The following is a 27996-nucleotide window of genomic DNA, read 5'->3' on the forward strand; positions in this document are numbered from 1 at the left end:
TGCCACTGCCATCGAAGCTGTGCGGAGACTTTGGACTGCATCTTCACTTTATTCGGTCTTGCTCTGTCGTCTGTGATTATCCGGTGAAACGTGAGAATGCATGACACCGACATCCGTAGGTTTTGAGGTGGCAAGAACGCAGAGCCTGTTGGAGACTTGCACGTCATCGTAACAAATGTGAGAGGAGGCATCTCTGAAATTTTGGTCCATCCTATCCCAAAGTGTAGTGAAACAGTGAAACAGTGTACTGATCTAAATAAAGCACCTCCTTCATATTTTTAACAGCATGCAGGTTTATTTTTACCAACACTGAGCTTCATTCTGTTGAGTCTGTCATCGGGGACTAGAGCGACCAAACCAGAGCTTTACATGAAGTCAGCTGTGCAGTAGATATTTTGTATATTTACTTTGTACATTTCCTGTTACACTATTGAGCATTTTGCACATGGTTCTTGAATAGTTTTATCCTGACTGTACATATCATGCTGGACGGTTGGATTTTAAATTTTAATTGTACAATGCCATGATACTTTTTGAGTGTCCCAGATCATATTGTAAATATTTATTTTGTTAAAAAATAAAGTCTGTGAGCTGTGTATGAGAACGGGCTGTTTTTCTTTATGTGGATATAAATTGTGAGCTGAGCACTTATGATCTGATAACACTTTTTATTTATCAGGATCAAAACATGCTGATACAAAAAAAAAATATGTACATCTGGCAAATATAAGTGAAGTTCGTACCAAAAAAAAAAATTAAATTACACAAGGATACAACCTTTGCAGGGGTGAAGATGAAATCAGATGTTCGATGCAACTACACCACGATTGTGCTTGTTTGTTTTTGTGTTTTTTTTTTTCCATGGAAGACAGCAGATGCGTTGGCATCACACCTGGAAAGCTTTGAAGTTGTAGCTGATAGCTATATTGAATATTTACAGCATTTTAATAATTCATAGTACTATCGAGTGAGGTACCTTTGGACATGACAGAAGGTCGACATCAGTCACATCTGACCACCGTGGTCTTGGGGAAGAAAACAAAAAAAGCTAAATTTAAAACAGTTTTCTGAAACACAAAACAGTGCAAATTCATCCGTCAGTGGGAATGATGCCGGTGCATCTACTTGACTCCCACATCATGCGAACGGCAACCTGTTTGGATTTAAAGGCGTAGGACTGAGCGCTCTCTGTGATTTAAATACTGCCAGACACTTCCAAGTGTTTGACCTAAATGCTGGCTGAATACTAATACACCACGGAACAGGACAAAAAAAAAAAATTGTTTGTGTGTTTCCAACACTGATACCTTCTCAAGGTGCGGCAATCACAATAAAACAGCCTTTCAGTTCCATCAAAACGATGGAAAGATTCTCTAAATAATATTAATAATACTAAATTTGGTCAGAAATCGCACGCACATTCATGTACGACATCAAAAATACTTAAGTCCACTAAAGTTTAGATGTGAAGCCCTGAAGTGAGATCAGTCATGCAGGAAGTGAATTCTGCTGCAGTAACACTCAGTGACTTGTGGCCACATCCAGGCTAACATAACACTGAAGTGAATGTAGGCCTCTCGCTGCTCCCAAGCAGGCAGCCAAGTGGGGAGATATGAGAGCAGTACCAAAATAGCTCTCATGCCCTAAATTCCACTTTAAAGTCACTGGACACAGCGCTCGCAGTTCAAAAATGACGGTTTTTAAATAAAAAGCAATATTCTCCTTTTCTATATCCTGAAAGAGGAAATGAAGAATTCTTTGCTCTCCAGCATGGAAAAGATTCAAAGTCTGCAGGTCACAGAGGTCACAGGTTGACTTGAAGTGAAAAGCTGAAGTGTCCATTCACCGCATGGCGTCCTGTCAACGATCACGTTATGACATCACTATCTCTGTATCTCATCTGGGCTGAGGTGCCTAAAACGAAGGTGGCATTTACAAAGCGTGCCCTGACTCATTTTACCATACTGCACGCTGCACTGTACACTTTTTCTGTTACACATTATTAAGCTTCTACAGTACAGCCATTATTTGTTTTTGCTTCACTTCCATAAGATATATCTCATATAGGAATATTGAATACCAGGGCTTGGTTCTACAATTATAAAAAACTGTTGTCACATTTCTTAATACAGTACGGAGTAGCAGAGTGATTATGTAATATGACCGCTCTTCACAATACAGAGCGACTTTGGTCAGTTTCTTCGTGTGCATGAATATTCTGTATCATGTATAGACCAGTGAGGATGAAGGCCGGACATCAGGAAGGTATCGATCCGTTGCTCTTGGACAGCTTGCCGTTATTGGGCGCCGGGTAGTAACGCTGGTCAGGACGGGCCTCTGTTGATGAGGAATGGCCAAACAGGAAGGTGTGCTTGCTGCTGCCACCGTTGTCCTTGTGGCTGGACCTGAATGGCGGGGCTGAGACAGGGGGAGAGCCCCTGGAGGTCTGGTGGTTGGAGGAGGTAGGAGGGGGGGCCAACCTGGGCACGCCCGGGCCCTGAGGCCGGGACGATGGGAAGAGGAAGGTGCCGTTGTTGGTGTTTTGGTTCAGATTGTTTTCTGTCTTGGTGGATGGGCTTGGATCGGTGCTGGTGGACACTTGTGCTAGTTTGTCTTTGAGCTGCTGCACCTCACTGGCTAGTCGCTCCACAGGGTGGGGGTGGTTGGCTGAGATCGGGTGGGAGAACGCCTGAAGATGGAAGGAAACTTGGTCAGCCACAGAGCTCACTTAGTTCCTCATTAAAAACATGCCTGGAGATAGACAGCATTTCTTCTTGTAATGTTGCCAAACCATAAACCGGCCCCGCGTCCAAAGATCTGTTGATCTGAAGCCTCATATCTGCAGTCCACAAATATTAAGAAAACACTGAGCAGCACCGAGTGACATGCTCCTCCTTCACCTTTAACACACTTACAACTGAGTGTGTTAAAGGTGAGTGTACCAGAAATACTTATACTTGATTCTCTGTATTTATATTTGTTTCTGTTTAATATTGTGGCACTTTTAACAGTTACTGACAATAATAAATGCAGAACAGGAACAGATATCGTGTATCAATGCTGCTAAGAAAACACGAGCCCTGAGGGGAGGTTTAATGGTGTTTGAAATAGTAGAGAAAGACTGGATTTTTCCTAATCTCCCTACAATGTAAACCTCAGATCGTATTTTTGCATTGAAAATAGATGACTGTACCCACCCACACAGCCCACAACTATTCTTAACATCACCATGGGGACACTGATAGACACACTGTTCTACAGACGTCACAAAGGCTGTGCCATGTCCATTTTGGGAAGTGCTGATCAACAATTCAGACTAATCTGCACATTAAAGAGACAACATCTTCCACTGATGGAGCCGTGACGATGTGAGAGGAGACAGCACAGAGGCTGTAGAAGAGAGCTTGCAGGAAGTGTAGAGGGTCAAATTTGATTTAACATTTGTGTGGGATGGTTTCTATGATACAGTGCTGCCTGTCTGATTCTGTGGAACACACTTATAACTGTTTCTTAAATATAAATTACGTTTGAATGTTTGACTGCGCCACTTCCTTTCTCACCTAGGAAAAAAGAAAAAAAGAATACTTCAACCTTTCACTGGCTCTCAGATGGAAGCATTTATTCTTTAAATGATGAGATCTGTTGATGTTTTGAGTCTCTACACATCACAAACAGTTCACAAACAGATGTGAACTGCTAAATGTGGAATATGGGGTTGGGTTAACTTGAATGACACAGCTCTGTGATGTTTCTTCTTATCAATCGATGTATAACAACAGAGTTCAAAGTGTGCTGTGAGACAGCGCTGACTTTAATTTCTTCAGAGACATCTTAACAGCAAGAATTTCCAGATACAGTAACACCAGCCGGTACAAATCGATTCTGCTTCCAGCCGATCATCAGGGAATGACCTCACTCCGACAATTCAACTACACAAAAATTACATTTTTTTTTTTTTTTAGTGTTTGATTGTAATGTTCAAGTTAGTGAGAAATCTGGGAATTTTTAATATTCTGGTGAATCCTTTATTTATTTATTTATTTATTTTGAGACCCATTTGGGAGGGTGCTGAAACAGAAAGAAGATTAACAACAAAAACAAAACAGCTAAGAAAATGAACTCATGTATTAAATTCTGATCATAATCACTTTATAGTCATCGCAGCATTGTTGCCATGTACCTGTGCATGGAGAGCCCCCCGAAGGTAGCACTCCCTCCACAGACCCATGCAGGGCCCCATCAGGAGGGGCAGTAAGGGCTCGTAGGGGTCAAGTGGTCCTTGAGGTCTGGAAGTGGACGTGAGGCCCTGAGGCAGCTCAGTTAGGGCCCAAGCTTTCAGCAGCCTCTCCAGGCCAGGCACGTTCTCGGAGGATGGCGCCCTCCGGTGGCTCTTCTTGTAAACGCCTGAACTGCTGCTGCGCCAGGGAAGCAGGTTGGCAGGACACGAGAAGGTGCCTCGAGAAAGGAGGAAGACTGAACCGGGGATGGTGTCGGCCAGCTGGAGGAGAGGTGAGACAGTTTGGAGAGGGCAGGGAATGGGGAAATATCACAGTTAAGGCCATAAATCAAGTAAAAGCTGATTCTCAATCATCGGCCATGACGACTATGTACAGCAGCCTTTCATTCAAAAACTAATTATTTACTTGCTTGCTGTTTTACTCCTCCAACCAGGATAGATGCATGTTTTATGACTACCACAAGAAGGTGCCCTGTTAAAAACAGTGAGAGCACTGAAAGAGCAGAAAAGACAGCTTCCCATGACATCCATGTCCTCACTGCGACTTGGAGAGTGTCTTTTCATATTTATTATACTTATTAATGTTTTCATTAGTGAAGACTCCCAGTGCTGTATGGGAGCAGTGCCACAGAAAGCATCCGAACTAACGCCTGGCCATAACCACAACTGCTCAACTAAATACGTTCTGCTGTCAACTGCTGCTCAGCGCTCCCAGTGTTGGCCACTAGAGGGTTTGTTGCATCGTTGAAAACATTGGGCAGTCCTACCCTGTGAGTGTCTGGCTTGGTGTTGAGATTTCCGTTGAGCAGCGGCTGGGGTGGAGGGGTCGCAGGGACGGGCTGAGTGAAACGGTCTCGTCTGTGTTTGCTGTACTGCAGGGCCCAGTCCCAGACCGGGGGCAGAGGAGGGTCAGACGGATCTGAGGAAGAATCTGGATGAGGCACATCTCTCCAGCCATTGACCGGTGTGTAGGACTGTCCGTGGTTCTGGGTGGAGCAGAAAATTAGTTCATAAGGTCTATGTATTTAACACCTTTTTGAGTTTTCTGTCATGCCAACATTTCTTTTCTTTGTACTAATGTGTCTTGAGTGATTTACTGTGTAGCTCCTGGGATTTGTCCCAACAAAAACTTCATAATGAAGATTAAAGATGACAATATTATAAAATGTAACTGCCAGTTAGTTTAAGGCAGTAATGCTTATTTAAATTACACAAAGATGATTGATGATCATTCTAATCAATCAATACTTAATCAATACTAAGGACAGCGCTTAACGGCACTTTTTAGTTAGGGATGGGAGATGCCAAAGCCCCTCTCAGGTGTCCAATACCTGAGAGCGTTTGCATCTCTCTCGCTGGCAGTTGGCCAAGAAGCTGGAGAAGATTGGCAGGTGGATGCTGTCGTGCAGAGCCAACAGGAAGTCCTCTGTCAGTTGGAAGCGAGACGGATACTGGGACCACAGCTGCCAGACACAGTCTAAGAAAAGCAGGAACACTGGAGCCTGCACGGTGGGAGAGATGGAGCGAAAGAACAAAGAAAGGGCAGAGGTTCAGAAAAAGGAGGAGAGAAGGGGAGAGTAGGCAGAAATGAAAGGGGGATAAATGTCGGGACAAACATCAGTTTTGTCTTAAACTTGTCCTCTGTGAATTTCGCTGCCAAACAGTCAAGCTTGGCCTCTCACCTCTTCTTTGTCGTTGTCGCGGTGGTAGTTGATGCGACTGTAGAAGCGGTGGCCGGCCATCACCCACTCCTTCTGCACCAGGCTCTGGAAGCCGTGCTGTGTCCGACAGTGGGGGTCACACATCACCTGTACCAGGCTGGACACCACGCAGCTCATGTCTCGGTCCTCTGCTTCTGTATCATCAAAGCAGGGGGAGCACACGCTAAAAGGTCACTGAAGGTCTGCGTCAAAATCTGACACTGATTTCACCTGTCAGCGTCTGGCTGCTCTGGTTTGATGAGCTCAAAGCGTAAAATGTGAAATACTGCCAAGAAGCAGCCAAAGTGACTTCACTGTCAGATAACACCATATATTTTGTTAATATTAAGTTACATGTGTTACGTGACGGGCTCGATGTTTTTGTCACATTATCAACACATTTATAAATGTCCGTAATGACCATGTTAACGTTTGACAGGGAGTGTTGAATTCCCTGCATCACTGTATTGCTGCACTGTAATAACCAGCTTAGATATAATTTCCAGGCGTGCACTTTAATTGTGCATTTAAATATGTATTCATTTTAGAGAAATTTATTAAGATAAGCATTTAAACTGTTTTTCACGTTCCCCTTAATTTGGTTTTATTGTATCTTTGACAAATGAGAGAAACAGAGAGTGAAAAAATGTCAATAAGCCAAACTTGGAATAAAAACGATGGCCTTTGGGTTTTTTTGGCTTGCACGATGAGTCATTTCTGCAGTGGGACATTACTGCTGATCCAGCTATTGGTAGATCTGCTGCAACAAGGATACTTGGAGCCAGACTGATGTATGAACCTCTCAGCTAAGTAAAAGTGTAAAGTACCGCCCCCTGTCAGTAACTTACAGCTGCAGAGTGGATGAAAAGGATTATATCACAAGGAGTAAACATTTTAGCTAAAGCAGCCAGTGTTTAGATAATGCAGTAATGGATCTGTCTCTCTCAGGGTTTACGGCTTTAAAACAGGCAGGCAGACCAGATGATTAAATGTTTACAGCAGCAGTAGTATTAGATTTCCACTGCAATATTTTATCTTAAATTATTTTTCTGTTGTTGTTCACTGTCAGATGCATCTTTCAGTTCAGCTTGGAAGGCAAACAGCAATGAATCGTTCATCCTCACTGCTTGTTTGGGTTTGCCCAGTCTGTCCAGCAGTATTCCCCTTCACCTGATCCATTTTACTGTCAGGTGCTGATCAGTTGACACCTCTGCTCCACACAAACAGTCAGCATCTCCCGCTTTGCCACACAAGCAGCATAAAGGTAACATTTTTATTCAAAGGAGAAACTCTCATAAACAAAACAAAATATGGCAGTCATAATTCTTACATGGAGTCACAACTCAGCTGCTATGGTGGTGCAACACTGTCTTTAAATCATGTTGTGAGAGTGTGCTTGTTCTCAGTAGGCAGCTTGTTAAGGGCAAGCCGTAATGTGGGATTCATGAGCGGGAGGCTGTGTGAATAATGAATGGATTGAATAATATGAGCTGGGGTCTCTGGTCACATGACTCACCTTGCAGCGCCACAGTCAGGTGACCGCCACGAAGCAAGCAGGCTACCTCTGAGGCTTTCCTCAAACAGGACCTAGAGACAGGCGGACAGACAGGTTGAGTATGTGTAAGAGGATAACTTTAGCCAAACACAAATGCTTAAAAACATATTCACACTCTGTGTTTTTCCAGTAAGTATGACACATCTCACATGTTGATTTAAGTGACCATAGAGATGAGAAGTGATGATGAGTTTGGTTTGATTTGATTTAATGGAATTCCAGTTAGAATCTGAATCTGTTACTAAAACTATTAATATTTTCTGGTTTTTGATTTATCTATAAATCTGCAAGGATTGTAGTTCCACACAGTTCTACACATGTTTATCCACAATTAGAGAGAAAATCTTTATTTTCAACAATAAAAACTTATAGCGATTTTTGTTATACATCTGGTTTGCGCGGACAATCTGAGCAGTTACCTTGTGTAGTCTAGCCAGTGGGTGCTTTCCAGAGTAGATAACCATTTGTCATCAGGCACTGACACAGATGTGGAGATATCTACAAGTCAAAGCAGGAATGAGACAAATCGTATTCAGACATTACTACTATGAATGTAGATAAGCCCTCAGAGACCTCACAACAAGGATATTGCATATCAGAAGGCTCGAAGCTAAGAACTTTTGTAGAACAACAGACACAACAATCAAATGAAATCTGGTGCACAAAGTTGTAAATAAAGCTTTTAACAAGGCGCAGTCATGTCATCCCCAGTGGGCTGGTTAAATATAAAATCACCATATCCTGTTTTTATCTATCTAGCTGTTATGAACGCTACCAACTACACTCAAGTGGCTGTTTTTAGTTACAGTCCTCAGAACTGTGAAGCTCTCCGCCACAAAAGACTAAACAATGAGCTGACAAATGTGTGACTCATGAGAATCAGTGACTTTTACATGTTGTTCATGTGCACTACAATAAAGTCCATCTCACAAAGCCTGTTTTGCCACCACTAAAAAATTTACAGACAACTATTCAAATTAGAAATCTAGTTATACATTTCCAAATGTGATACAGAAATTCTGTATCTGAATCAGAAATAGTTTAACGGATGAGTTTACAGTATGTCTAAAATGAAGATTATACAACCAGCAGAATTGGCTCATCATTGAATTCTTTCAACGCATTTATTCAATCTTATAATGCCAGTTCCTCAAAATGTGAACAACTACAGATATAACAGGTTTATTTGTAGTTTGTTGTGTGAGGAGGCAGAGAAACTGAATAGTTCAGTGAAGGCCTGATTTGTATTTCAACAAAATGAATGAAAAATGTTGTCAACTGGTAACTGAATTCAAAACCTCAAGATGTGGATTCATCATCTGTTATAAACCTTTATGTGCTCATGTTTGAGGGATTTCTTTGTACCTTATGTATAAACATGTTTGCTCAGGTGTTATGTGTGGTTGTGTTTGACTTAATGCCTTATCCTCACCTCCTAGACAAAGGGTTCGCAGGCGGCTGTGTGCCAGCTGGATGTCAGCAGGTGAGGGCAGCTCCTCGCCCAGCTCCACCACGACACACAGAGTGGACTGGCAACCAAACAGGATCATCTCCAGGTTTCTACAGAGCAGCACATCCTGCTGTCAACACACTAGTACATCTGCACACAAGCCAGTGATACTTTGAAAAGCTACAGAGAAACGTACAGTTTGATTACAGTCATGTGTTTTTGAGCAACACAAAGAATGTGCATGACTGCAGCCTCAGTCCTCTGTTATATTCATTCTGGGACCAAGTTGAATGCTTTGGTTTCCTGTCAAACACATCTTTATGTACCTTATCTATCATATGCTTAAAATAAACTCTTACAGGCTGAAGTGTGTTATCTTCAAGATCTGACACAACCTTCTTGCTGTGAAGAAGCCGTGCTAAACAGCACGTCACAGCGCTGCTTGAAATGGACTTCCTTGAACTATTATTCCTTCCGTAGCTGGTGGGGTGAACAAGCTAAAATTAAACTACAGCTGAATAAAGCAACCTGGAGAAGCTTACGTTAAAGTGAAAGGAAGTGGTTTGAATAAACACGTCCTAAAGTGTAAACTGACCCAATGACTTACACAAAGGCAGCTCTGCTGGTCTGTGCATGAAAGCTCTTCGCAAAGTATTAAATAATAGGAAAAAGGTCCACAACATATCAACTTTCCTGAGCTAGAACGAGCTAGAAGAATTGTCTGCTACATCTTGATTTAAACTGAACTGACTGTTATATTTTTACCTAAAAGCTCTGAGAACAAACTTACAGTTGGTGTATTGTAACGCACGCTCAGAGTGTGAAGAATGAGTGAACAAATATTAGTGCTCACACCGACAGGCATGGAAGGATTACAATCCATTTAAAAACGTCAAACACACCCACCTGATGTCATCTTTCTCATGATAAATGTTGTTCTGAAAGCTGGCCATTCGCAGAAGATCACTGCCTCTGGGGTGTCGCCAGCACCAGCGCTGCAACACAACATAATTTAAGGCTTTGATAATATGTTCCACATTGATTAAATTGATTGATTATCTGTGTTCATCTTCTCATTTGTTTGACAGAAATGTTAATAAGTCAGGAAAATTTAATGAAAGATGATGATTGAGCTATTATGATAATATATAAAATAGATTTAGAGAAGGACAAGTTCTTATTTGAAGAATGTGTGGAGCTTTTTTTTTCCTCCCATCATATTCTCTCATTAAAGTCCTATTATTTTGTTTTGAATGTAAAAACCTCTTACCTTTTCTTAAGCGTGAACACAAAGAGTCAAACATCAGCACCTTTAACATGCTCGCTGATCAATACTTAGGTTTATTACAAGTTTAGAAAGAACTGCAGACACTGTCTGAAGTCTTGGACTATTAGAAAACCCAATTCAAAAATGTCTTGTTAAAAATGTAGAGAGTGAACTGGGGCTGTGGGAGTAACAGTAATATAACACAAATTTATGGACCAATGTTAAAATAATTAGTGGAAGATGAAGTGGTAGGTTAAATCAATTTCACAGCAATAAGTGCACTCACAGGGATACGTCCTTCATTGAAGTGGGCGAAGCTTTTCTTCAGCTCAGTGTCTAAGACTTTCTGTGGAACCGCTATGAACTTTGGCAAACTGACAAACAAAGAAATGCACAATTTTATTGACAGCAAAGGAACATTTTATAAACAGTTGGTGTGAGATTTATCTTTGCATTTGTCTGACATTCCCAGGGCCTTGTATTCACACATCCCTGAAATGTGTGTTGTGGGTATATATGATTTGGCACGTCATTACATTTTTGCTTGGTTGGTTTGGACGCAATACTGCAGAAATAATATTTAGGATTCAACAACGCGGCACTATTGGTTATCATGCATGTGAATTTACCTGGTGGACATCTCAAAGCGGTCATTGACTGAGCTCACTCTCCAGCCACTGGCCCCACACCTCTCCAGCTCTTGCTCCCAGTCTGAGGTGGACTCAAACCAGTTCATGTGGGTGTCCCGGCGACGGTTGCTTAGAAACTGCTTCATTTCTAGAGGAAAAAGCAGGCACTCATAAAGCTACTATAATATAGGAATTTGCCATCAGTCTCTGTTTTCTATCATTATTAACTGAATATATGAAATTTTGAATTTTGAATCCAAAAAACAAAGACAAGCCAATATGGACTTCTCATAGAAACTGTTGTGTTGCTCTTTTTATTTTATCTCATATGGACAAAACACGGCTCAATAATCTGCAGCCCAAATCATCGTGATATAGATGAATTAAAAAGCATTGCATCACGGAAACAGAATGGAAAAGTCAGCTGATATTGGCTATGCAGCAGGCTCGCAGAGCTGACTGTGAGATGAGCCTTCGTTTGGTTTGACTTCCTTTACTGAACTAAATGTGGTGAGATCAAAAAATATTAAATAAGTAAATGCACTGCAATGCAGAGGGCTGACCACGCACTGGACACACTTGACCCCTGGAGCAGAGTTGAGCTGTAGGTCATCTAACAACTTGCGTCAAATGGGGGGCTTGCATTATTTATCCAACAGCTGACAGTCATTCACAGCCTGGTCACCCAAGCCTAGCGTTAGCATAGCATAACATATTGCACAGACAGGCTCATATTTCCACACATAGTTAAAAAAGAATAATATAACTGAGCAAAATGTTCAAGAGGTTTTATTTTGTTAACAAGACGTAAAGTGTTGTCCTATTTCCTTAAGCAATTGCGTCTCCAATTTCCAATAGCACATTACATTTAATTACAGAGGCTTAATTGTTGCCAAAATGAGCTTTTCAATCACTGTCAAGATCAGCCCTAAAAACCTTCAGTGAGCCTTGATTCCAAACCACCGACAGATTTGCTCACATTTGGCCAGAGTTTCAAAGACAATATTTTCATTGTTTCATTAGAGAAGGGCATGTTTCTAATTTTGTCAACCAGAGAGGATATGAGCTTAATGTGTCATCTAAGTCTGCACAGAAACCACGAGGTTTCCTGTTTAATATTCACTCCATTATTCTGCTTCTTCTTCTACTGTGTAGAAGAAGAACAGCAGAAGGTATCATTAAACAGAAATAAATAGATGAAACAGTTGAAGTCATTGGCAAATGACAAATAGCAATCACTCCACAGTTTGAGTACATGCTGTCTCTGGAACTGGACTGTGAAAACCAGTGAGAACAGACTTGTTTAAAAAGCACGACGAGGGCACATTCATGGTGCGTTTCTGATTCATGTGGGTATTTGTTTCTCACTTCCACTGAGCTGTTAAATGTATTAATATTCATCACAGTTAATTGTGCAGAGAAAAAAAAAACTGAACTATTGACACATTCAATAGGAAATACATAATCACACATACATAAAGAAAGAGTGCCTAAAAGAAATATAAATTTTCTGAGCATTCTACTGTATACTGTTTGGTTGAGGATCAAATTTCTGTCCAAATTTGACAGGATATTTAATATATCAAGATCACTGTGTGTAGAACTGAATAATTATCGACTAGCAGGGAGTGGATGGTTGTATACATTACAATGCATACATTAATGTACTCACCTACGCTCCCGAGGGCAGCGTTCTGGAAGGATAAAATTGACCCTGGTTTGACAGGCTGGTAGGTCTTGGCTATGGTGTAAGTTATCTGAGGAGAGAGACCACAGTGAGTCCATCAACATGACAAAGGTCATCAGCTTTCAACATCGATCAATGGTCTATAGCATGGATAAGCTCCTCTAGGCAGAAGCCTTTAGGCTCTGACATGTGGATGAACAGTTTTACAGTGACCAGAACCTTGAATCCAAGCCAACGCACACAAAACACAAACATACATACCGTTGCAAAACAATCATCCAGTGAAAATTACTGTTTTGGGGCTGAGCATTCTTTGTGTCTGTATGTCACCTTGTGACATGCTCAAAATGAGGCCACTAAATTCCCATGCACACTCAGGAGGCAGACACACACCTCTATAACTTGAGCATCAGGTGTGAGGCGATCAAACAAGAAGCAGATAACTCGCATGTCCCTGCAGTAAAGCACCAGCTCCTCTGGGGTGAACTTCAATGAGGAGTTTGGGGTCACCAGCTTCGTCCTGTTTGGGCCCACTGCAACACAGGAGAAAGCTATGAATGAAACCCTGAACAAAAAAAGGGGTCAGGATCCAAACAGATTAGTATTAGGTCACATACATACCTATTATTCTGAGGTTAACTTATAGTGCATCAGCTTCACTGAGAGTAACTTGTAGGAAACCACAGAGCCTCCATATTCTAAAGCTATGCTAATTAAACATTTTATTTTCAATAATTACATTTCAGTAATGATCTACAGAGAAGTGCTTTCTTCCTCTTGAGTTGTATCAAGTATTACTATTCAAGTCTGAACTCAGCTGTCCAGAGCAGTGCACAGCTTCTTCCTAATTAGTTAGAGCACGAAAGGCATTAACCCATACACAGCTCTGGGACTGAACCCAAATGAGTGTCATATACAAGCAATACAAGTGAATAAATCTTATGTTAAAGCATGAAGTAAAACAGCTTTATTTTATTATGTGCAAGTAGAAGTGTGAGTCAAGGATTTAACTTACCAACTACAACCTTCTCTATAGATGCCAGAGCCACGTCGTGATCTCCTAAAAGCACTGGGTCAGCATTGTCCTGCATCATGAACATCACTTACAGTAAAATATATATAGAAAGCTAGGTCCACACTTAATTATTTATAATTCTGAGCATATGTGACAAAATGGAGGAAATGTTCAGAGAAAATAAAGACACATCTAAAAGTTTGGTCCTGCTACCATAATTTTTATGTTTTGTAATTGTGCAAAATGAATCTGGTATATTCCTCAATGTCATTTTAATATGCTTGACACAAGATGTGATTACTCACATCAGGTTTGGGGCTCTCCTGTGGAACAAAGGCCACTCTGAAGTGGGTACAGAAGAGGGTTCCAGACAGCCAACCTCTTCCCTCCCTGGCAGTCAGCTTTTTCCTCACCATAACAGCTCTCTGAAGTACACACTCACCTAGTCAGGACAAAAGGGAAAGGTAGCACAAAGGTTACAGGATGGAATTTATGGGTGAGGGATAAGACAAGGGGTTTTAAATTTTAACTGATGACAACTGTTTTTGACCTCTTGTCTGTGTAAAATTGCACAACCGAGTGTGTATGGGGGTCTTCTGGCGAAGATAAATGACAGGAAGTCTTAGACGGAGAAACAACATACATAAATGCACTATGAGAGTAGACTGCAGGGAGTGGGTGTAACAAACACCCGCGAACAAAAGGGTATCTCCTAAAGTTGTTGCTGTAAACCTCTTGGCCAGGACAGACGGGCAGGGAGGAGCAACCACAACAATAGAGGGCCCAGTTTATGGATTATAGTTACTGCTCTGAATTACATAACATCAGTTTGGCTTGCGGGTAAAGAGACACAAAAAGCAGTTCTTTAGTGAAATGTTTCAAGACTCCAAAAAGTCTAAATATTACAAAGTACAGTGTTGTAGAAATAAATAGTACCTGATTAAAAAAACTACATGGTATAAAGCTACAGGGTCAGCATGCTGAATCAATCAGGTGTAGGAGGCGTGTTGTTTTTCAGGAATGTCTGAGAAGAAAACAGAAGCTTCCATCCAAAGCTCCAATTATAGTCGGCTGAAATGATTACAGCGTGTATACAGGACGTCTGTCGGTGCTGACTGTTGGGAGTGATGAGTCCTGATCCTTGGTTGGGCGGAAAGTGAAGCTGAAGAAGCAGTGGACATTCCAGAGCACAGCTTCCAAAAATAAACCTTTTCACCCGGAAAAACATCTTTCCCACAAACACAGATGTTCTTTGACACTTTAAAAGAAAATAAAAAGAAAAACTATTTCACCAAATCAAACGCACAGTAGTGAGACAGTACATTTATAAGAGTCTTCAGTGGGAATTCAAAACGTTTGCAAGCGAGACTGTAGGTTTCCATAGTAACAGAGTCAGGAAGAAGGTTACATGTGGAGAAAATGGTCTTTTTATCCATGACAACAGGGCGGTTTGGCCAGATGGTACGATGAATGTTTTCATTTTATTCAAAAGACCATGAAAAAGACGGGGAAAGACTGCTGGTTCCTCAAGACGAAAAAAGAACAAAAAAACAAAACACAACATTCCTGTGCTGCACATGTGGAGGGAACTTGCACAGACCTTAAATTGAAAACGAAAGTTAAGCTGTTGGGCTGTGCAAAGTCTCTGTGGATCGCACTTAGCTTAATGAATGTTTTCAGGGATACTAACACACAAACAGGAAACACCTATTTTTACACACACAGCATTGTTTATGCTTTGGAAGAAAGCGGACAGGGAGTCTTTGCTACCAACACCATAATTTCCTGATTACACTTGAGAAATTTAAATATCTGGTTATGCTCTGTTATTATGCTTACACTCTTCAGCCTGTAGCCAAAACCGGGAATAAAAATCCTCAACTGGATTTATAAATTAAATCTAACACAAATACTCCAGAGATGTAGAATGCCTGGGCCTGTGAAGTGAACCCTTGTTGAGAGTTTGTCTTTTCAAAGGATAATCTGTGGTCTTGCATCTCTGCGTATACGTTCTCAGGGTGCAACACAATAGAAAACAATCCTGAGGCCTGTGAAGTTGAGAGTTGCAGAGAAAAGCAAAAAAGGCAGCAGAGGATTTGGCTCCCGTTTTCAGTCTTCAGTGAAATTTAAGAAATCTGTGTGAGCAGGTGCCTCATCCGCACACGAGTCAACTGAATTAGATAAGATGCTTATGAGAAAGCTACCAACTAAGCAAATACAATCTTTTATGTTCTTCCTGGAGAGCTGCAGATAGAGTACCAACATGCTGTCAGAACAGAGTGTTTAAATTAGATTAAAGACATCTAATCTTTTACGTTACGTTCAGTGCAATATAGTTCTGCATTTTTGTATTATCTTGGCGGCAAACAGAGGTGAAAGAAAACACTGCTGCTGTTGTATGGCAGTCCATATCACAGTGGCCTTGAACTGGACCACCAACTAATCATGAGTTCATCCTTCGGTCCAAGTACACGCATGTGCAAATGTATCTCTAGATGTCCCAAATGAATCGTGTTCACAAGAATTTGATAGACCCAGAAAAATATCTGATCATGTCATGATGCAGAAAAAAGACATCCATAACACTGTCTGTTCTCAGATTTCCTCTTTCCAACAGCTTCATTGATTTCTATCACAGCTGTATAGATTCCAGTAACATCAGGCCCCTGAAGATTTGGTTGATGTTTGGGTTGTTGGGTTTTGACCATCTGAGAAGCAAAAAGGCTGTCCTAATTAAAAAGGCACATTGCAGGGTTTTATTACAGTAATATCTATTTCAAATTTACTGCCATTTCTAGTCTAGATTTTAATGATAAGGTCTCATATGCAGGAACATTGCAAAGAGTGACTGATACAAATAGTTCAATTCAATGACAACTGGAGACATGAAAGTGTATTTTCCCGTAATAAAAAGGAATGTATCTGTTGGGAAAATGCTCTGGGGGGGGGGGGGGCACTAATAATGCACACCCCCCTACGCATGAATGAATGAATGAATGAATGAATGAATAAATAAATAAATAAATAAATGAATGTGGTGACACTTGAACTTGTCTCAGTTAATTGATGTAAATGTCCTGGTGACCTGAGCAGCATGGTGGTGCAGTGGTTAACGCTGTCGTGGTAAGAAGGGTGCAGTTCAATTCCTGGTGTGGGCACCTGAACATGTCTAGGTTAATTGGTTAATTGGTTAATCGGTACAGTGACACCCCCCCCCCCCCCCCCCCCCCCAACTCCTAGACTGGACGAGACCCCTGCAGAGAGTAGAGACTTGACCAGAGACCGGACGAGACCCCTGCAGAGAGTCGACCTGACTTCACCAGATCAGACCAGAGCAGAGACTAGACCAGATCAGACCAGAGCAGAGACCGGACTCCTGCAGAGACTAGACCAGAGCAGAGACCGGACCCCTGCAGAGACTAGACCAGATCAGACCAGAGCAGAGACCGGACTCCTGCAGAGACTAGACCAGAGCAGAGACCGGACTCCTGCAGAGACTAGACCAGATCAGACCAGAGCAGAGACCGGACTCCTGCAGAGACTAGACCAGATCAGACCAGAGCAGAGACCGGACCCCTGCAGAGACTAGAGACCAGATCAGACCAGACTAGATGAGACACCGGAACCCCCTCCAGAAATTGCCCCCCGCCAAAGAAGCAGAATTTGGGAAACAATAAAACAGATTTTATAGGACTCTAGCTAAAAACCAAAATGAGTCCTAATCTTTGCCTTCAGTGAGGACGGGGCCGGTTGAATTTCTCTTTAATCCTTTATTGTAGTTTCCTTGTTTTGCTGCTTACCGTGCATGCGTAAGTTCCAGAACCGGCTCTGTGATGACGTCAGGATGTCCTACATACAAAATGGAGGCAGACAGCCTGCAGATTAGCTTTATTTATTTTTTCAAATCAATTTTGGGACATTTTAAATCGATTCTGAATTGAAGAATCGATTTTTGGGCACACCACTATATTTGAGTTTCTCTTTAATGTTTCAGCTGCCTATGTTAATGTTGTGGTCACTGAGTTGGACATGAGGAGAGAGTGCCCTAAAGGATCAGCCTGAGAAAACACAGCTGAGAGGCATCTGAGCCACATACTCTCAGACTCTGTTTTATTGGTTTTCACCCACATTTGTTTCTTATTTTCAGCTAGAATGCGTGCTGAGTCAAAAGGCCCTCCTCAACCCTTCAATGGGGAGAAAGAGGAGAGTCTAGAGATAGAGGAACTGATATTGATGAGCAGCTGATGAGTCTATTCCTGAATAAATGACAAGTCATCCGTGCATGTGGACTTCCCCATGAGCTGACGCAGCCAAATACTTTGCAGAAGATACAAAACCACCATTCTCCATGTGATGTAACATCACTGATGATTGTTTTATATGGCAACTAAGCAAATGGATCAAAGTTCCCTTTGCCAATCTTTGGTTCCTGTGTTGCATGAAATTTTATGATAAAATGCACACTAAATACTTCAAAAAAGAAAGTTTCGTATCTTTTCTGGCTAGCCAAGGAGAATACAGTGCAAATGATCCACTTAGCGCCAGAGAATCTAATTAAATTTCATACCTTTTTCAGTATCAAGATCCAGTTCCAAGTATTTATCAATGCTCTGGTCTCTTGTTCATCAGTCAACCAGGTATAAAGCTGATTGACAGCTTTTAAATCCTGCAGTAACATAAGACTGTGAAGAAAGGGGACTGTGGAGAACTTTGTTCTGGAGGGGGCCCTGGCCTCTTGGCATTGTGTGTGTTCGTGCAGTATACCCCTTCCCCCGCTCACAGCATTGAAAAGGTACATGATCTACCTATGGCTGTTGAAGCTGTCCTGACCTGTTTGCCCTCCCACAGGCCAGCTCGGTTTCTGCGGTCCTGTGTCACGGTGTCACATGAGAACACCATGGATGCTGAGCGCCGCCTGTTAACTACTGACAGAGCAAGACAACTTAAGATATTTTTGACTTTGTAATCCACATGGTTTTGCTCAACTTGTCAGTGTATCTGTCTTAAGACAGCAAGAATTAATTTTGCCTTTTAGTACAACCAAACCAAGTACTGCCCACACTGTTGATAATTCAGCTTTTTTTAGGGGTTGACAAATGACCATCCTTGTGTGGAGTGTTTGTTTGGTAGGGAGAAAGGGAGAGAGTCCATTGCAACGTGAGCCCTTTGACAGCAGTCACACTGACTAGCCACTCCTTTGTGTCTGAAAGTGAACTTGTTCTCACAAATTGTCTGAATTGTTACACAACAGAATGCACTGTGCCATACCCTAATTGTTTTGAAGACATGCTCGAAACACAATGAATTGCTGCATTTCTAGCAGAATGTTGGTAGTTAATTTAATCTCATGGTAGAAGTAATAACACTGCTTATGGAAAAAGGCAGGATGATTCTGAACAGCATAATGGTGCTGTCATTTCACATTTTCTCTCTTAATATAAAACAGGTTTTCATCGACAGCTGTGTTTCTAATCTGCCTGGAATGAAGGTGAAAAAAGAAGAAGAAGAAGGAGGAGGAAGAGAAGGATGAAACTGTAAGGTGCTGAATTGTAAGGGGATGAATTTAAAACCCAGCAGGAGGGAAAAAATGTGAAGTACTGACAGTCAACATTTCACAGTGAAATGCTAACAGCTAAGAATAGGATCTCTGTGAATGTTGTCAAGGAGCAGCAGAGTATGGAAAGTATTCGATGAAAACACACTGCTGGAAAACCAATTAGGCTGGCTCAGTGAAGGAAATAAGGAAGGAAGTTTGTGCGTTTGTATACATAGATGGAAATGTGTGTACAAAATCCTACTATGTATCAATATAACAATTTATCAAAGCATTAAAAATGCAGCTCTTTGAACAAAAAACACCATAACAATTTTATAAATAAAAAGAGAAGAAAAGTAGAGGTTAAATATGAAGGTGAAAATATGAAAAAGAAAGGAGTCAGAAACAGAGAGCAGTGGTGAGGTCTTGGTAGCTGCCACACCTCATAGAGCCCCTTTTAGGAACACACATACATGCACACACAAGCGTACGCACGCCCACTCACTCACTCACAGTCACACTTGATCAGCTCTGATGAAGTGTGCAGAGAATGAGTGTTAATGTGCAGCATTTAAGATCGGCCTGTCTGAGATGTAGGAGCTCTGGTCTGCTGCCATTCTAATGAAAAGCCCCTGCAGGGTGTTGCTGACACAAGAGAACAAGCGGGCCAAGCGAGAGGAATAATGCTCTCTGAGAGACTGGTGATTTTCTGTGGCCCCGCACTACCCAGAAAATTATCAACTGAGGGTTGATCTCTGGTAAGGCGCGCTGGCTAAGTGCTCTCTACACAAAGAGTTTTAACAGATAAGTAAACAGAAAAGTGATATTCAAGATAGGATTTTGTTAGAGCAAACTGGAGCATCTAGGGTCATCCTCTCACAGCTGCTGAATTTCTAAACAGAAGGTTTAGTGTCACAGTGGGAGGGGCAACGTCGTTAATGTGCCATCATTAGAACAGCTCAGAGGTGACGGACTGAACAGGAAGAGATGCCAATGAGTCTCTGAAGACTTACAAATCTTACTTTCATCACAAATCTGTAACACATAATAGAGTAGAAACACAGTAAATATCCATCTACTATATTAGGTGCAACAGTTCCTCATCTGTTTTCAGACACATTACACTTCATCCATAATGTGAAAGCAGCTTTTCAGGCAGGAATAATTTGTCTCTTCATTAATGCTTCTTGAGTCAGCTGTCAGCCCCCATGAGCCTTTCAGTCTCCTTTTGTGTGTTTGTGCTAGCTTTTGAACAGTGTATTTTTTCCAGTCTGAAAAGGCAAAGATCCTGCTGTGACATTCCTGGTCCAGGTGTGGCCACAAGTGCAATATGGAAATTTCAGACCACAGAGAACAATGCCACAGCAGCAGTTTTCTGTTTAATCCCACCAAGTGTTGATATTTTATCTCAGCGTAGAGCAGCAGTGGTGGCTTGTTAATTGAAGTTTATACTGCAAGGTGTTATATTATTTAGTGCCTTTACAAGCTGTGATGTCAGTTAGAAACTGTCTATTGTTGCTTGAATTACTATTTATTTAGTCAAAGAGGTGTGGATTTTCAGAAAAGCATTAGTTTAGGGAAGAAAAAAAAAGTGTCATGGATGTCTAAAATGTTACCTGGTAGGCAGCGCAGTCCAAACACATCTCGACTCCTTGCATTCATCCCACTCTGACTCAGCATCCTCTCCTGGAAGAGCAACAGAACCGACGTCAACACTTGTTTCTCTCTTTATTTTACATATAACTGCGACAGACAAGACATGTCATGTTGTTAAAAGAGTAGTTTCACATCTCAGGAACCTTCTTAGGCAGCATATTTACAAAAATGGCAAATACTTCCTTTGGAGGAATAACTTCATGTTAACATGATGCAAAATGGCATCAAACACCTAAATACCCTGAATACTAAAGCAGCATTCTTGTGACCATTCAAACTATGCTACAGACTTCAAATTGTTTTACATAAGAAATGCAAGCACTGAAAAAAAAACAAAAAAACACACACACTCAGGCCATGGACAGAGCCACATGTCATCTTTGGTCTTGTTGATTATATTCGAACTATAACTGTGCCAGCCTCTGCCATCAAAGTCTGGCTCGTCTCTGCGGACTCATTGTCAAATCCAAATAAACAAAGCCAACCGCACATTGCATTCATGAGTCTTCGTTTCCATGTTGCTGTTCTGTTTGTTCCTGCTTTCCCTATAATAGTTCTGAAAGTCTTGCGTACTTGGGTCTGTTCTTCAAGCAGAGTCCAACCCCACAGAGCCACAGAGGTTTCCATAATCAGACTGTAAGCTTACTAGCACATATGCTTCCACTTAACTTAGCTACAAACTCTCCCCCGCCCTGACGAAGGCCATTTACATTTATCAGCGAGAAATCCCAAAATATGCTAAGCTCTGCAATGTGAGAGGGTGATATGATTATACAGGTGGGGAAGGAGATTTATATTAGTACAGAAATAGAATTAGGGCCCTGATTTGTCATCCAAGAAAACTATACATTATATACCCTCAAACTTCCCTCTCAGCTATTCTGGCCCACAATGAAACGATTTATCATTGTTACATTCAGGGCACTGCCTTTATCATGAAACACCAGTTTTTCTTTGAGTCAGCAAGGATGTGTGAACAAAAACAATGAGTCCCCTCAGTCGTCAATGTTATGCTAACAATTCTGCAGTGTAGTGCATTCTGTGTTTACAGCCTGCTCATGAAAACCCGAAACTATTAAGCTTATGACCCTCCATAAGAAACACAGGGAGCATTTAACAAAGAGGACCTTTGCTCTGTCAAAGGGCAGTAAAAACACACCTATTCGTGGCTGCTTATTTTCTTTGCACACAAGACCGTCTGGCTGTTTTCATTATGGGAGACAGAGATCTTTCAGTTTGCTAATTGAGAATTTAGTGCACAGTTGTTCATCTAATGTTCAGGACACGAAGCAAAGCACATGAACTTAAATTACCATTTATCTTTGTTTTTTCTCAAAGAAAAGAAAAAAAAAAAACTATGAGAATATTTTGTAAACTGTTAAAAACAACACCAAATCAAATCCAAAGGCTTTATGGTAAAATGTAGACGTAAAAGAGGTTTGAGTGCAAATAAAGAAATGGCATAATTTGCAGACCCTAAGATGAAGCCATCAGTTATTGTAAATCGTATTACAAATAAGAATTGAAGAGGAATTAAAATGATAATAAAAAAAATAACGTCATGTTGGCAAATTTGATGTGGTGCAATATCTTGATCTAGATATGGTTACAATTTTACAGACCAAAATAAAAAGGCAGACAGCTCTGTTAGCAAAACAACACTAGAGAAAAACAGCGTTCTTGATTATATGGCAGGACACAAAAAAATTTACAAGACTTATTTTCTGCCAGAGCATTGTTAATCTTACTTTCCATCTGGTTTTTAAATGTATCATGCTTTCTTTCTGTCTCTCCATCAACACCCACAGAGAAGCCGCAGCTGAATTCTTTGTGCCCTTTTAGGAACATCAGAGGCTGTTCTGATCTTGTTTTGCTATTCCTTTCATACATCTATTGGGCTACATCTGTCTTCTGAAGACTAACAAGCTTGCGCCTCCGGGTTTTGTGAGGCAAGTGAACCAACTAGATAACACTGCAATTCACAAGGTGAAATATTACTGGAACTCAGTGCAGACTCAACTATGTACATAACGTGATTAAGGGCGATATGAGTGGAACTAAATTTGTGGACACAATACATGAGTAACTTTAACAGGACACTTTACAAAAAACACACATATGTGTAAAGCAGAAATTTCTTTTTAACATTTTTTGTTTTACACTAGAGAGATATCATGCGTGACAGAGATAAGGAAACTTGGAATGAAATAATGTCTGGGCATTAACACTAAGATCCTGTGGCCAAACTAAGAATGTGCATGGGTCTCTGAGTCATATCACTGGTGGGGCTGTGTTTTTGCCCACTTTTCACTTTTGCTTTCATTGTGGGGCTCCGGCATCCCCACTATCACTTTCATTGCCTCGTCTCCCACGTACTGCCTCCCTGCCCCACTTTTGCCCTTCTCTGCTCCTTCCCTTCATCCCCAGGAATGGTGGCCAAGGCTTATTGCAGTTTCCATTGCTCATGGCTTCCCCTTGCTACTGTGGCAAACCAGAGTTCTGCAGTAAGCATGCTTGTTCGTGGGTCTGGAAAAGACTTCCCTTTCCCTTCACAACAGGGCCAAACTCACAAGACTAAACTGGATTATTCGTACAAGCAAGGAGAAATAAAAATTCTCAGAGGCATCTTAATCCTTTCAATTTAGATCTCATGCTGCCACCACTTGCGTGACAAAAGTCTGTATCCCAAGCTGAGACACAACTAATAAATAGGACTATCTTACATAAACTATTTTCAGGACTAAAATTAGGAACGCTTTCATCTTGATATAAAACACTGCGGACCTTGTAGCGATCCATTGTTACGATGAACAACTCTAATTGTTTAAAATCTTCTCCTACTGACACACCATCTGCCTGGATCCTAAAAAAAACATATTAGCCACTGTTCACTCTGCTAAAAAGGATCACAGCCTGCTTATTTGTATAATTTCATTCATTCATTCATCTCCTGACTTTTATCTGTTTCTGGGTTGTGGGGGTGCTTGAGCCAATCCCAGCTCATACTGGGTGAGGGCGGGGTCACCCTGGACAGGTCTCCAGTCCATCACAGGGCCAACACACAGAGACAGACAGAGACCGACAACCACTCACACTCAGACCTACAGACAATGTAGAGTCACCAGTTAACCCAAACATGATGTCTTCGGACAGTGGGAGGAAACCACCAGGCCCGGAAACCAAACCTGCAACCTTCTAGTTGTGGGGCGCTTTGATGGCCTTTATGGGGACTTGAACATAGCCAAGGGACAGCATGTCAAGACTGCATGAAAGTTCAATATTTTATGTTAAAAAATAGCTCCACAGAGCCACTTTCTGTTGTGCCCCTCTCTCAGGACTGACGCACATGAATGAAAATTGGTACACATATGTACCAAAACTCTGACTCAAACAGGAAGTCAGCCATTTTTAGATTTTGGGTTAGGGTTAGGGTTAGGGTTAGATTTCCACACATCGTACTTTAACGAAGTGTTTCTGTTCCTGTAAGATTAATGCTGGACATTTTTTTTGTCTAGAGAAATAAAATGTACCGTGGCCTGTTGCCATATTTGGATTGACATGTGTTTGCCTTAATTTTCTCGCCTTCCTTTTACTGACAGACTTGTGATGATTCATTGTATATTCTGCAAAAGAGACAAAATATATTAAATCAAATAAATGGATATGCTGAGAGAGAAAAGACTGTATTCTGGCCTCAAACAAAAAGGACAGAAATTACAGAATAGAAGGAAAGCCATTCCAACATTCAGGGTGAAATAATACATTAACATGTGATTAATCAGGAATTCTGGTGGTTAATAGTTAATGTGAAAACTGCTGCATCAAATTATAGTGAATATCCAGCATTAAACCTATTTTTCTGCAATGACCTTCAGCGAATAGTCCACCTCTCCTGTTATAACATTTATTCTGAAACCTTGCATTATGAATGCCCTGGCAAAATGAAAAAAATTCACAGAATATTAATCTACATTATAACAGCTTGAATGTAGACTTAAGGACACAGAACAAATAGATATCCGTCTGTTTTGAATGCTATCCTTTTGAATAACTTGTCCCATGAAAAACACATGTCGGTGACGATGTATTGTAAGGTTAGTACAAAGGTTCAAAGGCCAGGCTAAGCCAAATAAAACCGTATTTGCATAGTTCAGTAGGGCGACAATGTAAAACTGTACAACCACGCTAGCAGCTATGGGCGGTTGACCTTATTGTCAATGCAGTGCTTTGAACTAAATGCTAACATCCTAACAATGAGAACACTATAATCTCAATCATATTCAATGGGTATATTGCTCACTATGTTTACAGTCACCTTTAGTGTGTTACTATGCCCACATACTAATTATCAAAACAAGATATTTAAAGATGCCATATGGGGATATATAAAATTCTAACAGCAATTTGCCTCTGTATTCTGATCTCTTAGTAACACAACAATTAATTGATTATTACAGAAAATAACATGCAGTTTATTTAGAAATTAAAAATAATAACAAATAATCATCAACAACTCTCACAACAATACTTTTAAAAAATGAATATGCCACACAATGTTTGATTTTGCATTTTCCCAGCGCTGGGAAATCAGTTTTCTTTTTAAAGAGCAGGAGGGCATCTAGCTTTGTGGTTTGACACATTATTATTTGACTAAAAGGTCAACACGCTGATGCTCTCAACAGCCAGTGTGTTGATCAACAGCCACATTGCCACCTCTTGGTCTCTGGAGCACACTTAGTATATGTGTCAGTCACAATAACACTACATCGGTGCTGGTGAGTCTCAGCTAAATGACTTAAATGAAAAGCTAATGAACGTTTTCAGTCTCTCTGAAGTGTTACTGGAACATGATCAACATCATCTACTCTGACAGCTGAGCACCAGAGAGTGAAATTCTTTGAGCCACTCTATAAACCATACTAAAAAAGATAAACAACTAAGCCATTCAAGACCAAGCCCCTTTAAATCGTGTCACTGGTTAATTATCACCCAATGTCAGATTGATACACCTCTTAATAGAGCCATAAATCTGCTCTGGTGTTGAGAAGCCCATTGCCATGCTCCTTTTTAAAAACCTTCAGCAGCTTCGGGCCTGCCAGTAAATGTGACGTCTGGCTCCTCGGGGAGCAGGCGTGGGTGACTGTACCGCTTTGGTCCACCCCTATCAGGCTTAGATCTTCAGCCGCTCTGAATAGAGCCCAGATGATCCCTCCTCTGGCATTTTTCTTTCTGTGGAGCTTTGTGCTGTCTGCCTTTCATGCTGCTTCAAAGCTAGCTGAGATATGCAGAGAGAGTGAACTCAAGGACGTAGACAGCAAAAACAAGTATGAATAATAATCCTTATGCAGCGTTTATGCACTCAAGCTTCTTAACTATATGGATTTGCTTCTTTTCTTTGAATGATATGGTTAAAAAAAAAAAAAAAAAAAAGATCTTTTCCAACTTGTTCATACAAACAAAACAATTAAAAATTTTCATTTTTAAAGTAATGTTGAATACTTCAAAAACAGTAATTAGCTGTATCCCTATCATATTTAATACCATCCCACATGGCTTGGCTGGTATAAACAGTGATTAAAGAGGAAAGAAGATTCACAAATATGTGCAAACTCCAGATCCATCTGGTCAAAATTCAGTCCAGGATTGGATTCAGCTTTCTAAAGCAGTCTCAACACATGCTCATGAAAGTAAAGCCCATGAGAGAGTGTGGGCGGCCCGAGCATATAATCTACACAGCCCACGATTCCCCATTATTATATCTGATACTTCAGCACATGGGATTCCACCAGTTTTTAGGGGGTTATGAGGTGATTTCATCACATCTCAACCTGAGGTAATCAAATTCAGACCTCCTCTACCTCCCAAATGCTGTCTCCATGGGAACAGCCAGATGTTGTGGCATCCCCCACTCCACATGCAAGCAACGCCCGAGGGCAGATGAAGAGGCATCTGTTACCGTTTCCCCCTGAGGCTGCTGAAAATAACCAGGGAGAGACAAAAAGCCAGGCAACACAAACGTGGCGCCAGGAGGCTGTTCCCAAAAGAAACAGGCCACTCTGAACACACTCACTACAGTGTGCACACACACTGCTTTGGGTTGTTCATCAAAGCGTAAACCTTGATCCGCTCAGGTACAACTGAACAGAGACTTCGAATGCATCAGGGCGACATAATGAAGAGCTGAAACCAGCTGCAACATCTCAGCGCAGTTTCACTTAAGATGACCGTCTGTGCCATTTGTATCCGTGTCCAACAACTAGGTCCCATATGAAGTGATTAGTCCCCGGCCAGCAGCAGCCTGCAGCCTGAGACAGTGACATTGTGTACCCTGGCAGTAATTATGCAGACAGAAGGAAGCAGCAGCCCTGTGCAGCCTGGTTTCCCTGATGTAAAGCTGCCATCCTGAAATGGTCCTCTGAGAGGGAGCTCTGGGGAGGAACAGCAGGTTTTCTAAAACGACCTGGCTGTCCAGTGACAGAGATGGAGTTTAATCACAACCTCTCATGTGATGGTGACCGATGAGCTGAAGCACTGGAAGAGCAAAATCACCCCAAACCTTTATTCATTTAAAGGTTCATTAAGCAGCTGGAAAAAACAAAAACAAAAACAAAAACAAAAAACAAACATGGTGGATCCAACAAGACACAAAACTGACTTAATCCAACACTTCAAATCAAATCCACGAGTAAGACTACATCTGGTGGAACAACAAAGCTTCCCCAGAGCTGTTTTTTTTTTTTATTTATGAATCTTACTATTTTAAACCTCCAGCTCGGTGTTTCCATTCGCAGCACATTAGAAAAGAGGACAGAAGTTAACCAGCTCTACTCGGCTGGGCTGGTTAGCGTCAGTTAGCTAACTTACCTTGATGTCTGGGAGCATTTGTCTCACTTTGAACGTCGTTTTAGATCCTGTCAACATTTTTCCCCGCTAAAATAAAAAAAATTAAGTAATAATAATGATGATGATGATGATGATGATGTGGATGTGGGGTGAATTCTGTCCTTGTCGTGAGCTAACGCCGTCCGTCCATTATTTTTAGCCGAGAAAAGCCGTTGAAGGTCCGGGGGTCGAGGCAGCCGTTAGCCGGTCTCACCGGAGCTCCTCAGCGGGGACGACACAACTGTTTTTCCTCCTTTCATCGCTATTTGAGCTGACGGCGTCCGTGTCACGACACACACAGACACACACACAGGACACACACAAACACAGACACACAGACACACACGCGCACACGAACCGACAGCACACCCCGCAGACTGCT

The 27996-nt window shown here is 41.3% G+C and overlaps 1 protein-coding gene across 1 annotated transcript; it reads right to left on the bottom strand.

Annotated features, from left to right (window-relative positions):
* Positions 1–662: 662 nt before the first annotated feature.
* mtmr11 (myotubularin related protein 11) lies at positions 663–27993 on the bottom strand. Its single transcript, XM_029504640.1, has 17 exons — positions 27597–27993; positions 20693–20762; positions 13846–13982; positions 13541–13610; positions 12919–13058; positions 12511–12595; positions 10839–10986; positions 10496–10583; positions 9849–9937; positions 8925–9052; positions 7912–7990; positions 7454–7524; positions 5920–6092; positions 5569–5739; positions 5005–5223; positions 4181–4498; positions 663–2689 (listed from the first exon to the last, which is right to left on the bottom strand). Exons 1-17 carry the CDS (start codon positions 27651–27653, stop codon positions 2258–2260), a joined length of 2475 nt encoding a protein of 824 aa, XP_029360500.1. The 5' UTR covers positions 27654–27993; the 3' UTR covers positions 663–2257.
* Between the last annotated feature and the right edge of the window lie 3 nt (positions 27994–27996).

The sequence above is a fragment of the Echeneis naucrates genome, chromosome 6 (assembly GCF_900963305.1).
Source record: "Echeneis naucrates chromosome 6, fEcheNa1.1, whole genome shotgun sequence".
Classification (NCBI taxonomy): domain Eukaryota; kingdom Metazoa; phylum Chordata; class Actinopteri; order Carangiformes; family Echeneidae; genus Echeneis; species Echeneis naucrates.